At 37.0% G+C, this 17,818-nt stretch overlaps 1 protein-coding gene across 1 annotated transcript in view; it reads right to left on the reverse strand.

Annotated features, from left to right (window-relative positions):
• Positions 1–1,005: 1,005 nt before the first annotated feature.
• The window catches only part of SELENOT (selenoprotein T), a 29,298-nt gene continuing 12,485 nt past the window's right edge, over positions 1,006–17,818 (reverse strand). The window contains exons 2-6 of the mRNA XM_043474029.1: positions 9,706–9,816; positions 8,944–9,070; positions 6,146–6,233; positions 3,902–4,055; positions 1,006–3,349 (exon numbers count right to left, since the gene is read on the reverse strand). Coding sequence (XP_043329964.1) covers positions 3,931–4,055; positions 6,146–6,233; positions 8,944–9,070; positions 9,706–9,816 — 451 coding nt within the window. The 3' untranslated portion in view covers positions 1,006–3,349; positions 3,902–3,930. The remainder of the gene's footprint in view (positions 3,350–3,901; positions 4,056–6,145; positions 6,234–8,943; positions 9,071–9,705; positions 9,817–17,818) is intronic.

Genomic DNA, 17,818 nt, shown 5'->3' on the forward strand with positions numbered 1-17,818 from the left:
TACTGGAACCCCTCTCAGAGCAAATCAGTCAGCATCTCTAGGGACAGGGTCCAGGAATTTGCCTTAATTATTCTCTCAAGGTTTAAAACCGCTGCTGTTGCACGCTTGCCTGGGTATCATGTTTCCTTTTATTCTGTTCCTGCTTAACAAAGGCAACAGAGGACAGTCTACAAGCCTTGACAGAGGATGGGTGATTTAACACTCTTCCCACTGGTCCTGAGACCAATTTCTATTTTTCTTCAGTTCAGATCTGGGTCTGCTTCTATTGGTTTTTAAACCTAGAGGAAAGGAGCCAGGGACTTTGAAGGAAACAGCTCAGCTGGATTTAAGGAAAATAACAACTTTGCTTTCTCTTCTGAGATTGTTAAATGGTCTGTTATCAGTCAAGAGAGAAACTCTCATTTTATTTCTCTCCAGATTGGGGGTGTTAGCATGACTTTCACCGGGGTTTTGGAGGTTAGGGGTGAAGGACAATAATCCAAACTGCTCCTTTTTGCCCCACCCCAGCAGAGAACATGCCACAGAGCTGATAAAAGGAACACTGAAGTACACACAGCTGGACCATAAGGTTCAGGAAGCAGGTTAAGGCCCAAGAGTAGTTAAGACTGGAGTGCCAAGCTGGGGCTGGGGGTGCTGGGTGGGGAACGGGGCGTGTTAGCACTGGTTGGGTAAGGAAGCCATTAGAAAACATTACCTGATAACAACTTTTACAACGTAAAATTTCCTAAATACAGTTATCAAGTGTTCTAGCACAGATTCAGCTTCAGAAAGGAGGGATTCCTTTCACATCAGCTTAATAAACGTTTATTCTCACAGTGCTATAGAGGTAAGCCCCCGAACTTTACAATTCCTCATGTTTCTCTCAAAAGAGATTTTAAGTCTTAGTATTAAATATCAAATCATGCTTTAAGGTTCTATTTTTGAAAATCAAAATTAATTAAAATTATGACAATGATAAAATGCTAACCAATCAAAGTCTCAAACTAATAAAATTCAAAATAAGAATCATCATTAGGATCCTGTTATATTTTGATAGTCATGTTTGATCAACGGTTATCATTAATCTGAGTGCCATGAGTTAATAATGCACATATATCCCAAAAGCCTATGTTTTTTGGTACATTTTCTTGCTGAGGTATAAAGCCAGGTTTTACCAACATTTTTTTTTATTAATCTAATATATAATCTCTTCCACAACAGCAACTACGGAATAACATTAACCAAACTGGTGTCACGTTCTATGGTCTTCTAATTAACACAGTACATAAACATTTATAAACTATACAGCCACAGCAATTTGTAAGCAACTATGTAATAAATTTTGAAATGTTAGGAATATAATAAAGCCACATTTTAAATAGCTTTCTCTTTTTTTGTCTTTTTTTATATTCACACATTCCACTAATTTTTTCACTAGACTCTACTAAATTTTAAATTTAAATATGGCCAAACATAAATATTAAAATGGGTGTCAACAAAATAGTTGAGTTTTATTAGTGACCAAGTCACTTAAAGCTACTCTCCAAAAGACAAGTCTTTCACCCAAGGCAAACATGGAAAAAGTTAGAATTAAATCTTAAATTCTTCATGGCTGGCCTGTCAGACACATGGGACTAGATAGATTCAAGTTTGGAAGTTCTAAATGTCCAAAGGCTAACCACCACTAGTGGAATGTCTGGTGCTGAAGAAAGACCCTACACACACTCAACAGTGTGTTCAACTTGTAAGAGGGGAGAGGTCTGGGCTGGTACAAATCAAGTTAACAGGGCTTTAAACCCTAGTCAAAGACAGCGAAGTGTTATTACACCTGAGTGATAACCTCCAAGTAACCTCCGGCTTAAACTGTATTGACTGTTGCCACAGTGTGATCTCAGGTTAACAGTTCTGCAGCCTTAATTAGAAGGATAAGGCATTTAATCAATTTTCTGTCATGAAGTATCAGGCTAACTTCCGTTCAGCTAGGGACTACAGTGCGTTCTACCTTGAAGATGTCACAGTCATGATGATAACCAGACATGCATTTCAACAAATATTCACTGACAAATGAAGTATAACGTTGTGCAAAGTGTTTGGTGGACTCAATATTGAAACATCTCATAACTTTTCCATAAATCCCTTTTCTTCCACTAACAAAATTGGACCTATCACTTCTATTCCTACACGGAAGCTGAAGTATGTTATGACTGTTGCTATATGACTACTTTTCTACTTTATGGTCCTATTTCTGCTAAATTATAGTCTTTATCAATTTAAATTAAAAAAAAAAAAAAACTACCTTTTTAGAACTCTGAAAATACATTAAATTCACCAAATAAAAAACTTTAATTTTGTTCCTCAAATATAATAAAATTCTGATATATGATGTCAAACAGGTTAAATTATTAGACAAGTGATCTCCATGTACCTAACATTAATGTTGTGAAGAGGTTTAAGTAAACTTTCTTAGAAGTGAAGCAAGTTTCAATTATCCTTAAAATGGTGAGTGACCTATTACTTATGTGTGAATCTAAAGTGTGTCCCCTAGGAAACTGTCAGTGAGTCAAAGAACAAAAATTTAGGTAGACAACTGTTACATATAATGTTAATAGGTACGCTGGGCAATAAACTTGAACTTTTTATTTAACTTATATCTGTTTAGTTTTTTATTGAGTTAAGTATAAAGGCCCAGTTAATCAACTCATTAAATTGGTCAAGGCAGGACACTTGAACTACATAACAGGATTTAAAAAGAGGTTGGTCTTTTAGTAGTTCTCTGGTAATCACACACGCGCACACACACATACACATACACAACTGGCAGAGTACTCTGGATATAGGATTTCCCCCCCATAATCTCATATAATATGCTGTTCACAATCTGCGGTATTTTGAAAACTATATAAATTGGACACAACCAAATTAGAGATGTCTGATAAACTCTTATAAAGTATTTGGGAACTTCAGCTCTAGCCTCCAAAAGATGAATTTTAAACTATAAAAAAGGAAAATTCATATAAAATCACAACAGATTTAACAGACATCTTTGAACAAAAAATAAAATTATAACTCAATTTTCTACTTTTGAAAATATGACCAAGAAAAAAAAAGTACAAGGAGCATGTCTGCTTTTTTTTAAAACTATTAACTGACTGGATCTGGGGAAGAAAAAAAGCTATACAGTATTATTGCACTCCACGAATGTGCAGAATTCCAAAATGTGCCAGCACTGAAGAACTGCCTTGCATTGAGGTTTTCCAAGAGGTACAGCGAGCCTGCCAGGAAAGCATCTGGCCTGCACTAACAGCTTGCTGTCTTCAGTACAGGCCTTCATAATGCCAGTCACGCTGCTCTTGCAAAAATCCCTTAATGTCTGAAAGAGACAAAGAAAAAAAAAAAAGCATTTTATTTTAAAAATTCACTCTTATAAAATTAACTTGCTGATCAGAAAATAACTGAGAACACCTCTGCTAAACAAAATTAACTTTCACCCCTCCATGTTCATGCACATTTGCTTATAAATTTTCTATCATGAGCATGTGAAAAGAAATTGCATAGTTTTATGAACTAGTTATTTGAAGGTAAAGAGAGGGTTTATATGTACAATACAGGTATAGTATATGAATTCTAGTCATCAGGAGTTTGTAGTCAAAAAAATGCTACTACAGGCCCAATTATTAAGCCTTAAACATAAAACTAATAGCACAACCTTACTTTATGGTCCAAACTCTCTTGGACACTTATAAATTTTAATGAAAAAGACACTCATTTGTTAAATCTTAAGTTGGAAACTTAACTGACAATAAATGCAACACCTGTTATTATATATGTATATCTGGTATACTAATATAAAATATATGTAATATCTTACTGATTCATGAGAATTAACTGATACCTATAGTTACTGCATTTTTAAACTACTTACAAAAGAGTTTTCAGTGCCGATAGTTGGGGCTATGATCGATGGTGTGGGATTGAATCCATATGCACATTGAGCTTCATTTCATTGTCAAGAATTTGAACAAGCTGTTGCATGGATGGAAGGTGACCAGATTCCAACTTAGACCACACAGGTACATCTACAAAAATAAATAGTACCGCCCTCTTCAAATTAAAGATGATTCTATAATAGACATCCATTCTACAAATATGTACTGTACTGTATGCACACAGCTGGACACAGAATTAAGCTTTCTGCTTTTATGGAGTTTACATTCTAGTAGAGGAAGCAGAAAAAGAACTATACAACAGCTACAAAATCACCCTTGTACACTAAAAATTAAAACGAGAATATGCTACGAGAGGGACATATGAGGCTGGGGAGGAGCCTTTGTACTTACTATTATTAAAACAGATATTATTAAAATTGAGAGATATTATTATTAAACATAAAAGCTAAATTACAGAAGAGTGGTACGAAGGAGGCTGAAGAGGTAAGCAGGGATTAGATCAGGGATCAAAAAACTATAACGGGTCAGAGAACAAGCATGTTTAGTTCAAGAAGATATACAGTCTGTCCCAGCTACTTAAGATCCATTATAGTCCAATAGCAGTAACAGGCAACAGATAAAGGAATGGGCATGGCTGTATTCTAATAAAACTTTTATTTACAAAGCAGGAAGCAGAAGATATGGTACACAGGGCCATGGTTTGTCCATGCCTACACTACATCATGCAGGGCCTTTTGTCCAGGTTAAATGTTCTGGTCTTTATCTTGAGAACAAAATAAAGCCATTTAATAAATTTGAGGCAGTGAAGCAACAAGATGAAAGGTGCATTTAAAAAAATCTTTTAAGTAACTGTTTGGAGCAGGTGTCAGCAAATTTTTTCTGTATAAAGCCAGACAGTAAATATTTTGGACTTTACAAACCAAGAGGCAAAATCAAGGATATTATATAGGCACTTACACAAATTTTTCATTGATGAAACACAAAACCCTAGGTATGAGCACTAAAATTTGAATTTCATATAATGTCCACGTCACAAAATATTCTTTTGATTGTTTATCCATGAAAAAATGTAAAAAGGAATTCTCTAGGGGTACAGTGGTTAGGACTTAGCATTTTCACGGCAAGGACCTGGGTTCAATCCCAGGTTGGGGAACTAAGACCCTGCAAATCACACAGGCAGCCAAAAAAAAAAGAAAAACCAACAAAACCTAAGTGCCACCTAGCAAGAGTGGATGTGCCCAGAGATTATCACACTCAGCAAAGCAGGCCAGACAGAGAAAGACAAGTACCATATGGCATCACTGATATGTGCGATCTTAAAGAAAAAGACACAAGGGAGCTTATTCACAAAACAGAAAGACTCACAGACACGGAAAACAAACTTATGGCCACTGAAGAGGAAAGGGGTTAGGGAGAAGGATAATCTAGGAGGCTGGGATTAACATATATATGTTGCTTCCCATAAAATAAAAAAATAAGGACCTATTGTATAGCACAGGAAAATGTACTCAATATTAATAACTCAGAAGGGAAAATAATCCAAAAAAGTATATATATAGGAATCACTGTGCTGTATATTTGAAAACTACGTGACACTGTAAATCAATGTCAATTAAAAAATTTTTTAATAAAAATAAATAAGTAAATAAATTTTAAAACTGTCAAAGCCATTGTTAGCTCATAGGCCATACTATACTTGCCAACCTCTGGTTCAGACAATATGTTAAAGGGTAACAAGATAATTGTGGCTTGGATTAGGGTGGTTAGCAATGAAGATAAACAGAAGCTGATCTTTGAAAACTGTAAAAAGTACAATTGAGAAAAATTGGTAATCCATTAGATATGGAGAGTAAGTGATGTTATCCTAGGTTTCTGACGTGAGCACCTGGGTAGAATGATAATGGCGCCATTAAATAAGTGAGAAATGCCAGGAAAGAAGCAGACGGAGTGTCACAGAACTGCAGGAAGCAGAGGTAACCAACCGTCTGGGAGCAGGCAATGTGTAGGGTTCCGGGCTACACACAGAACACAGAAGAGAGGTCTAGAACTCTCCAGACTATACATTCAAGGGTCATCACACAGACGTTATTCTAAAACCATGGGAGTAGCTGAGGACCATACAAGGATATAATTTAGCATATTATGAAAAACAGAAAAGCCTGATGCTCAGCATAAATCATTTAAAATTTACTACAAAATGTAAACTATTCAGAACCTACCATTCAAAGTTATCTCAAATGCACCTGTTGACATACACTGGTTCTCAATCATGTTGCTCAAGAAGAATACCATCATACATGCATAGACCTAAAAGAAAATACAGTAAAATACAACAGGTTAAGTCAGTCTCAAATCAAAACAACATGACAAGTAATCTTTTAAATACAGTCTCATTTTTATTTGGTAACTGTTCTTTTTAAATCTACCTGAAGATTATATACAATTACTCCCTTTCCATATATTTAGATAATGTACACAGAAAACTGCAACACTAATTTGCAGCTCTATACATTCTAAAGAATTTATATATGTTATTCATAATGTAAAGATAAAATTTCGAGGGACTTCCTTGGTGGTCCAGTGGTTAAGACTCCACACTCCCACTTCAGGGGGCATAGGTTTGATCCCTGGTTGGGGAACTAAGATTCCACATGTGGCCAAAAAATTGGAAAAAAAAAAAAAAGATAAAATTTCTAAAAATCTCATAAAGCCTTAGTAAGTTAAACAAAAGACAGTACAGCCGCTATGGAGAACAGTGTGGAGATTCCTTAAAAAACTGAAACTAGAACTGCCATATGACCCAGCAATCCCACTCCTGGGCATACACACCGAGGAAACCAGATCTGAAAGAGACACGTGCACCCCAATGTTCATCACAGCACTGTTTATAATAGCCAGGACATGGAAGCAACCTAGATGCCCATCAGCAGACGAATGGATAAGGAAGCTGTGGTACATATACACTATGGAATATTACTCAGCCATTAAAAAGAACTCATTTGAATCAGTTCTAATGAGATGGATGAAACTGGAGCCCATTATACAGAGTGAAGTAAGCCAGAAAGATAAACACCAATACAGTATACTAACACATATATATGGAATTTAAAAAGATGGTAATGATAACCCTATATGCAGGACAGAAAAAGAGACACAGAAGTATAGAACAGACTTTTGGACTCTGTGGGAGAAGGTGAGTGTGGGATGATCTGAGAGAATAGCATTGAAACAAGTATACTATCAAGGGTGAAAGAGATCACCAGCCCAGGTTGGATGCATGAGACAAGTGCTCGGGGCTGGTGCACTGGGAAGACCCAGAGGGATGGGATGGGGAGGGAGGCGGGAGGGGGGATCAGGATGGGGAACACATGTAAATCCATGGCTGATTCATGTCAATGTATGGCAAAAACCACTTCAATATTGGAAAGTAATTAGCCTCCAACTAATAAAAATAAATGACAAAAACAAAAACAAAAGAATACCAGCTTAAGATGGATTCATTTTAGCATTTTTATGATCTAAATGTATGAATTCCCAGGGGACTAGTGATGCAATCATCAGCAATCCCATGTATTCAATACAACCTGTCCATGTTCCAAACAAGCCATGTGAAGCCAAACTGGAAAAAAGTAGGTTAGAAAGCACTGGCATATTAAGTTACATTCATTCACTTTCTGAAGGCAAATCCATACCCTCCCAAGAAATTAAAAGCTCCTGCTGGACAGAGGTTTTAATTTTAACAAAACCACCCAATCGAAAGCAGGATGTAGTAAGGATGTCAACTCACAGCCAGCTGCTTCAGAAAAATAAATTAAAATGCCTACGGCAAAAAAAAATAAAATAAAATAAAATAAAATGCCTGCAGCAGATGAGACGACACTTTCCCCTAGTCCCACTTGAGACAGGTGGGCTCTGATTTCCTAGACGTCATCCCAGCACTTAGGGACAGTCTGCTTTCAGGAGAACAATACCCAGGGAAGGGTCATGAGAGCTACAACTTTCAGGTATCCACAGCAGATCAACGACGTGTTAAGTCTATGCGAGTAAACTGCACTAAAGATAATGTGGAATCAACAGAGTTAACAAATACAGCACAGAACATTGTCACAAGTACTATGTAATCCTATGTAAATCAACACTTTGTTAATAAGAGTAGATACACATCTCAATTAGAAGTAGCACCTGAGGATGTTTATGTTAAGAAGTCTTGCCTGCTACTGGAAACTACCTGATTCCGTAAGAAAAAGAACAGCTTTGTTATGAGCTGGCTAAAGGCTGTCTCAGCATAGAACTAACGGATAAGACAGAGGACTCCAAAAGACAGTAATGCTTAGAAGGAAATCTAAGCAATATCATTCAAGAGAGAAAGAAAAATTAGTCTTATTTCTCATAGAAGAAAGGTAGACCCTGCAGAAAAAATGATTTTAAGTAAAATAGATGAGAGCTCCAGAAAAGAGTATGCTCCACCAAGACCCTACAAAGGAAAAAATAGCAAAAGATCCTTACGTATATTTATACTGATTTTTTCCAGTTAATTTGCTTTAGATACCTCATGGACAGAAATGTCAAAGAACAAATAATAAAAACAGAGAGTTGGATAAGAGTAAATCGGTGGAAATCTCATTTTTAATGTGAATAAACCTATGAATACTCAATACTTTGTATAAAAGGCTTACATTATGTATCCATTGTTCTGCTGTATGCCTTGGCCCAAGTTATACAATCAAAATCAGGTATGAAATTATTCTGTGCCCAGCTTCTACTAAAGTAACCCTTCTCTATCTTTCAAACAATAAAACACAAGACCTAATCATTCTTAATATATAAATATGGAGACTAAGGCCAAAGGAAGTTAAGTGCTTTGCCAAGAGGGAAAAAAAGAAAAAAAAAAAAAAACTGCTTTAAGTTGAAATAGCACATGTAAATGGCAAAAAGTACTTAAAAAAAGAAAAACTCACTAGACTATTTCACTGACAACCTAAAAACCTACAGATATCAAACCCATTATATTACATACCTTATTTTCTTGGCCCCACTGCCAGATGCTAGGAGCTTGCATGCCAAAGAAAGCAAAAGGATCCTTGCCAACAATTATTAAGCCTATTAATACGAGCTTGAAGACTGACAGGAAAGATGCTATGTGTCTATAAAAAGAAAAGAAATAAATTAATCAGAAGCTGCAATTTCTCATCTATTTCAAAATTTCATAACTCAAGTCCATGTGTATAGACATTTTTTAAACACTAAATCTAAAAACTGCTAAATATACCAGGAAAAAGCTAGTAACTAATTTCTTCTCTTCAGTAAGTCCTTGTTGTTTATCCATTTTAAATATAGTAATGTATACCTGTCCATCTGAAACACCCATAACTAAATTTTATTGTGCAGCATAAAACAAAAAAGTTTAAGATCTTTGAATCAATCAAAAATTAATTTCTAAAATTATATATAGCACTAGTCTCTAAAGATACTATTATTTTAACAGAACACAATTTTGTACCATTGACTTGATTTATTGCCACAATATAAATTTAGAAAACACATCTTTAGAAGGGTTGCCATCTCTGAAATGATTTTCCTCCTTTCCTTCTTACAGAAAAATTCTTTGGTATTTGGCTCAAATAAACTTGCTATTTACAAAACTGTTCTCTGTAAAGTATAACCAACTAAGAAATTATAATAACCAAGGAAAGTTAAAATTCAACCAATTCACAAAAGTTGATTGACAAATGAGAAAAAATTCACTTAAAAACTCCCTAATAAGCCAACATTTACTTACCTATATATTGGTTGAGGGAGGTAATTCTCTCCTTCTATGCGGATGTCAGGGTACCGCTGGCTAATAACCCGCATGTACTCCTCAAACACCCGCCTGTAACCTCAGGAAACACTGCAGAAAAATAAAAGTGTTTTCGTTAAGTGGTTTAGAATATGGCTAGATTTATTTTGTAGTTATGGGACTTCCTTGGTGACTCAGTGGTAAGAAAAAAAAAATCTGCCTGCCAATGCAGGAGAGATAGATTCGATCCCTGCGTCAGGAAGATCCCCTGGAGAAGGAAACGGCAACCCACTCCAGTATTTTTGCCTGGAAAATCCCATGGACAGAGGAGCCTGGCAGGCTATATAGTCCATGGGATCGCAAAAGAGTCAGATATGACTTACCGACTAAACAACAGTTTATAGTTATATAAAACCTAAAAATTATTACCAAGATTAAAAATCTTTCTCAAAACAGTCATATATTAGTAATGGCTGACGGTGTATAAATGGACTTTTCTCACAAATGAGTTATCTTACCTTCAAGTAAGTCCTCCTATTAGAACATTAAACTTTATAGATGTGGGTTATTACTGGAAGAAGCAAATGCCTATTTACAGAAGTCACCATATTCTCAACTTTCAAATACCGTTTTTTTGTTTATCAACAACTGTATAAACAATGAAATGAAAACAACTCATTTATCTGAATTAGAGACATTCAAAATCTGGACATAGGGGACTTTCCTGGTGGTCCAGTGGTTAAGAATCCGCCTGCCAATGCAGGGGACGTGGGGCATCCTGAGTCCAGGAAGATTCCACGGACCACAGAGCAAATAAGTCCCTATGCCACAACCACGGACGCTCTAGGGCCCAGGCCCTGCAACAAGAGAAGCTACCAAAACGAGAAGCCCATCAACAGCAAAGAAAAGTAGTCCTCCCTTGCCGTAACTAGAGAAAGCATGTGCATAGAAATGAAGACCCAGTGAAGCCAATAATAAATAAATATAATTAAAAAAAAAAATCTGGGCACAGGAATCTTAAAAAAATACTAAGGCATTAGACACGACATATTGTTTCTTATTCCCATTCTATCCTTAACTGGGCAAACATGCCTGCTCAATCACAATAAAAGAAACTTTAAAATTTCTTAGATCCTGACTCTCTACTTTACAAATAAAAACAGACTGAGAAGATACTTTTTAGCAAAGACAGTAATCCATGTCATTACTCCAGAAATTAAGTCAACAGCATCCAATCATCTCCATTAAAATCTCTGAATAACTAAACTGTGGATCTATATGTTGCTCCAGGAAGAAAAGGAAGATATGCCACCAGAATGTATATACAGGGGGAAAAAAGTACATTGAAAACTTACTAGTAAGACACTGATTAAAGAAACTGAAGACACGAATAAATGAAAACATTTCATGTCCATGGATCAGAAAAATTTACATTGTTAAAATGTCCATATTTTCTCCAAAGCAATTTACAGACTTAACGCAATGCCTAACAAAACTGCAATGACATTTTTCACAGAAATAGAACAAACAGTTCTAGTATTTGTATAAAACCAGAAAAGACACCAAGTAGCCAAAGAAATCTTTAGAAAGAATAAAGCTGGAGGCACCATGCTTCCTTACTCCAATGTTACTAAGCTACAGTATGTATGGCAGGTATGTCAAGGCATAGATCAACAAGACAGAATCCAGAAATGAAACCGACACATATATGCTCAAGTAATTTATAACAGAGGAGCCAAGAATATACAATGGGAAAAGGAAAGTCTCTTTAATAAATGGTGTTGGGAAAAGTGGACATGCAAAGAATGAAATGAGATCACTGTCTTACATCATACACAGAAATCAACTCAAAATGGGAGTTGAACAGAAGATCTGAAACCATTAAAACTCCTAGAAGAAAACACAGGGCTAAGCTCCTTGGCATTGTTCCTCACAAATGAATTTTTTGAACTTGACATCAAAAGCAAAAATCAGTAAGTGGAGCTACAACAAACTAAAAAGCTTTTGCACCATCAACAAACCACCCACAAACAAAAAGGGCAATCTACAGAATGGGACAAAATACTTGCATATATAACTTCCAATAAGGAGTTAATATCCAAAATATATAAGAAATTCATAGAATTCAATAGCCAAAAAAAATCAATAATCTACTTCAAAAATGGGCACCAGGGGAATTCTCTAGCAGTCCAGTGGTTAGAACTCAGCGCTTTCACTGTGGGAGACTGGGTTCAATCCCTGGTCCAGGAACTAAGACACTGCGAGCTGCAGTGTGGCCAAAACAAAGAAGAAAACATGGGCAAAGAACCTGAATAGACATTTTTACAAAAGAGACATAAATATGGCCCACAAACACTTGAAAAAATGCTCAACATCATTAATCAACAGGGAAATGCAAATCAAAACCACAATGAGTTATCACCTCATACCTGTTAGGATGTCTATCACCAAAAAACACAACATAAAGCAATGAAGGTACCGCAGTGGGAGGAGCCAGGGTCAGTCACTGACCGCAGGGCGAAACCCGAGGTGCCAGCCTGTCAATCATGCAGTCATCCAGGAAAAAAACAGCAAGCACCACCACCACCAGCCCAAAGTAACAGCATCAAATTTACATCTGACGGGGAGAATGCGTCCAAATATTAGTAGATCGCAATGTAAGAAAACTCATTTAAAAAAAAGAAACTCACCACTCTTTCTTTACAAGTATACTTCCACACCGAGAATGAAAATCTCACAGAAGATAAGCATGAAATTTTTGCAAAAGGAGACAAGTCTCTATTAACTAAACAAAAGAACTTAAGAATCTCCAGGCATTTTATCTTTAATATTATCTTTATAATAATTTTATATTATTGATAATAATTTTAATTATCTGATAATTTTATCTTTAATAATAATCTTTAAATAAACATTTATTTTATCCAACATTTTATTATTACTATTGTTAGATTCATCAAGTATTGGTCTTTTTGCCACAATTGCTTTCTATATAAGAGAATTTTAATGCTGCTTTTGTTTTCAAGATATTACAAAAATAATGTAAAGCACTTATGTACCTTCTTACACTGTGCATGTAGTTCAAACCAGTCAATGGGGGAATCAAACCAGACAATCCTAACGGAAATCAACCCTGAGTATTCATCGGAAGGACTGATGCTGAAGCTGAAACTCCAACACTTTGGCCTCCTGATGCAAAGAGCCAACTCATTGGAAAAGACCCTGATTCTGGGAAAGACTGAAGGCAAAAGGCGAAGAGGGCAGCAGAAGATGAGATGGTTAGAGAGCATCACCAACTCAATGGACATGAATTCGAGCAAACTCCAGGAAATAGTGAAGGACAGAGAAGCCTGATCACAAAGAATCAGACAGACTAAGCGACTGAATAGCAACAACTTACACACCTAACTGCCTTGAAACCAAGAAATGCCACGTGATTTCAATGCCTAAGTTTGCATCAGTATTTACAATGGAGTTGAAGATCTGAAATGATGACATCTAACTTTTAATGCAGTATTTGAGAGCTGGAGACCTATTTGAGTTGAAATTTCCTTTTTTATAGATGAAGAGGAAAAAACTGAATCCCAGAGAGATCAAGTGACTTCAGGTATAGTCCCCCTTAGTCAGGGCTGAGACTGGAACACAGACTTTGTGATTTCAGATCCTAGGCCCTTTCCATTAAACCTCAACGAAACAGTTAGATGGTGTAAGAGCTAACTTTCTCTGTGTCCACAAATCTCTGCTACTTCAAGGCTACAATCAAGGACCCATAAAGTAGCAGAGGTCTCTTGAGGTTCTTCTGATGAAGATACAGATTCTTCCTCTGGGAGAACTAAGCCTGTGGGCCCCAACAATCCTCATGTTTGCTCTAGGAGTTCCAACCCTTCTTCAAGGGAAGCCCCAAGAGGCCCAGCTAGAGAGGAATGTCTAAGTACAGGCAACACACAGGTTAGACTCCTCCCAGTCACCCAGTTTTCTGGCTACTGTTAGCTTTCTGTACAACCTGTCTATCCTTGGTTCTCCTGGTCCCAACTCCTCAGTAAAGTCTCAGATCTTTGTATCGAACTCCACACCATAATCTTGAATCAACCCATAGTCTTGACATCTAAAAAGGACTTTAAATCTGTAACTTTCTTCAAATTTCCAGTTATAAAATGGATAAGTCATGGGGATGTATAATGTACAACATGGTGACTATAAACTAATAATACTGTATTTCATATATGAATGTAGCTGGGAGAGCAGCTCTTGAAATCAAGTTTTCAGCACAGAAAAAAAAACCCCAACAATGTAACTATGTCTATAATGACAGATGTTGACTGGACTTATTGTGTGATTATTTTGCAATATATGCAAATATCAAGTCAATACACTGTACACCTAAAACTGTTATATCTCAAAACAAAACACTGTACATTTATTTCTGAAAAATGAAGCAATTTACAAGACTGACAACATATTCTTAGACAAGTTTACTCATACATAAATAAACACTCCTCCCTATATTTGCCTTCAGATCTGTGAAGAAAACACAAGTAACTTTTTTCCTATATAATGACTTCCCCCAAATGTTCAAATTGTTTTGAAATAGTAATCATTATTGCTGACAGATGTTTCCCAAAATAAAACATATCCAGTGTTTATCGAGGTACGAGAGATGTCAAATTAAAGGCACACGTGGTAAGGAGTCAGTAATTACTTCCCATCTACCACCACACCCAGCTCTTTCAACTTTTGCACTCTTTCTGGGTCAGTGAGTAAAACTATGTAACTCATAGAATACCTTCAACAAAATAAGTATGTGAACATATTCAAAACATGTTGTAGCTGCTGCCTCTTCCTTCCGCCCCTGAACCAAAGTCCTTAAGAAGTAAGTTAAACCATGGGACTATTAGTCCACCTGCAGTGCAGGAAGCACAGGAGACCTGGGTTCAATCCCTGGGTTGGGAAGATCCCCTGGAGAAGGAAATGACAACCCACTCCAGTATTCTTGCCTCGGAAATCCCATGGAGAGCAGCCTGGCAGGCTATAGTCCATGGGGTCGCAAAAGAGTCGGACACGACTTAGCAACTAAACATATAATCACTTTGCAAATCTCTTCCTTGTAATACAAAAATACCTTACAATAAGAAGCAACTTTTGCAATGGCTAAATTTAAAATATTTCACATAGTACTTTTCAAAGATCAATTTTCTAAAAGACAGAACCTGCATACAAACTAGATGATCCTTCTGTGATGAATAGAAAGGAAACTTAGGAATGGCCATGCTGTTTCAAATACATTCTGTGCTTGTTTCAGTCCATCATGTTTCAGTCTAACTCATGGTACCAACCATCCCAGTTTTCCTTTTCTACACCAACATCTGCCCATAACTGTAGTCAAATGCCTGCTTACATCAAATCCCACCTCTCCTATTTCCTTACTAAAGGAAAACAGGGCAAAATCTCAGCTATTTATTGTTATGAGATAAAACCTTGTGAGTTCTTTCTATTTCTTGCATCTCTTGAACTTACCACCCCACCCCCTTTTATTTAGAATAATCTCCCCTCCAATCATCCAACACATAGGATTGGCTCCTGTTTATACAATAAAACTCAACTTCCTGCCAGTACCTGATGTTCTAGAAATGCAAACCTGCCACAGGAAGACCTGAGTGCCTTGTCTAAAAAGGAAGAACCAGGATTTTAAAAAGTAACTATCACGATTTCCCTCGTGGTTCAGTGGCTGAGAATCTGTGCTCCCAATGCAGGGGGGGCCCAGGTTTGACCCCTGCTCAGGGAACTAAAGGACAATAACTTAGGAGCGAACATGCAGCGATAAAGACTGAAGACCTGGCAAGGTCAAATAAATAAATAAGTATTTGTTTAAAAGGTAACTCTCTCCAGACAGGTGAACATTTAATCAGAGCTACTGTGGGTAGCAGAGAAGGCAATGGCACCCACTCCAGTACTCTTGTCTGGAAGATCCCATGGACGGAGGAGCCTGGTGGGAGGTTGCTAAGAGTCGGACACGACTGAGCGACTTCACTTTCACTCTTCACTTTGACGCATTGGAGGAGGAAAGGGCAACCACTCCAGCGTTCTTGCCTGGAGAATCCCAGGGACGGGGGAGCCTGGTGGGCTGCCGTCTATGGGGTCACACAGAGTCGGACACGACTGAAGTGACTTAGCAGCAGCAGCAGCATTGTGGGTAGAGAGGGGTAATCTTTTAAAAGGACTAGGAAGAGGAGATAAATCAATCTTCAAAGAGAAAACAATTAAATTTTTTACTGAGAAAAGTACGCGTGTGAGCCAGGGGCAGAGTGAACAGAGTCCTCTCAGACGGTTCAGTCTCACATGTCAGCCCATCCTCAGGCACAGGTGCATTCCTGTCTTTGGATTCTGTACTATTCTTTTAGCAATTTTAAACGGATTTCCAAATATGTTGTTTAAACCGGTTTAAATTCGGTTTCTCTACTTGCATTCTAAGAATTCCAACTAATATTTACCCTGTGCTGAACCCAGAAGATCAGAAAGGTATTTGGTAAATAGCATGTCTTCTAACTATCAACAATCCAATAGTTCAGTGATCATTGAAAACTGCATTTTTAGACGTAATCTTTATTTCTCCTTGTTCTGTTCAGTAGACAAACTAGTAACAGGCATTTGTCTAGTGCATCTCCTGCTACACTAAGTGCTTTAAGCAATGAAATCTGAACAAGGGCTTCTATAAACCATATAAGAAACAAGATATTTGGGGTGAATAGACAAACCTGATAAATGCTTTCTAAGAAAAACTACAAACAAGAATGCTTACACAGTGTTCATAGCGGCACTATTTATAATAGCAAAGACATGAAAGCAACCTAAATGTCCACTGACAGATGGATGTATAAAGAAAATTTAGTACCTATATACAACGGAATATTACTCAACCAGGAAAAAGAATAAAACAATGCCATTTGCAGCAATATGAACAGACCCGGTAATTATCATACTAAGTGAAGTTAAGTCAGACAATGCCAATGAATTTATGCAAAAAACAAAAATAAGACTCACAGACAGAGAAAACAAACCTACGATTACCAAAGGCAAAACGTAGGAGAGAGATAAATTAGCAACTTGCAATTAACAGATAAACACTACTATACATAAAACAGATAAACAACAAGGACTTACTGTATAGTACAGGGAACTATATTCATTATGCTGTAATACCTCTAATGGAAAAAAAATCTAAAAAAATAATTGAACCACTATGCTGTACACCCAAAATACTGTAAATCAACTGCACTATATTTCAATTTAAAAAAAAAAGAGTGCATACACACTCTGACTGAAGATCAAAATGGAGACCAGAATTCACTCAGGATTTTTAAAAGCTGCAAAACTTTTAAACAGGTATGAGCTTACCAGGTTTAAGAACGATATTAAATATGAAATCAAATTATGTCTCTTCCACTTGCCTAACTCTCGGAACACTGCAGTGGCCACCATGGTAAAAACACCTGGGATTACAAAATACAACAGCTAACAAAAGCTTCTAAGATTCCAGGTTTCTTGAGTTTATTCCAAAGCTTTCACAAACCTAAAATTCGGTAAGTGATCTGTTTTTATTCTCTTTATTTTTTGTCTTTTTCTTGAGGTCACTAGTTTCTAGTTTCCCTGTATCTTTGGCATAACATTTCAGGAAATCTTTTGCTGCAGACTAGTCCATAAAGATGGAGAAGGCAATGGCACCCCACTCCAGTACTCTTGCCTGGAAAATCCCATGGACAGAGAAGCCTGGTAGGCTGCAGTCCATGGGGTCGATAAGAGTCGGACACAACTGAGCGACTTCACTTTCATTTTTCACTTTCATGCATTGGAGAAGGAAATGGCAACCCACTCCAGGGTTCTTGCTTGGAGAATCCCAGGGATGGGGGAGCCTGGTGGGCTGCCGTCTATGGGGTTGCACAGAGTCGGACACGACTGAAGCGACTTAGCAGCAGCAGTCCATAAAGAACTAATAAACTGTATAAGTTCCTCAGCTCTTTGTGGGGAAGGGATTTTCTCTTTTTAATCTGGAAAGCATTTCTCATCAACAGATTTATAAGGTATGAAGCCACTCAGTAAAAGTGATTTGATGAAAGCA

Source organism: Cervus canadensis, chromosome 7, assembly GCF_019320065.1.
Source record: "Cervus canadensis isolate Bull #8, Minnesota chromosome 7, ASM1932006v1, whole genome shotgun sequence".
NCBI classification, from domain to species: Eukaryota; Metazoa; Chordata; class Mammalia; order Artiodactyla; family Cervidae; genus Cervus; species Cervus canadensis.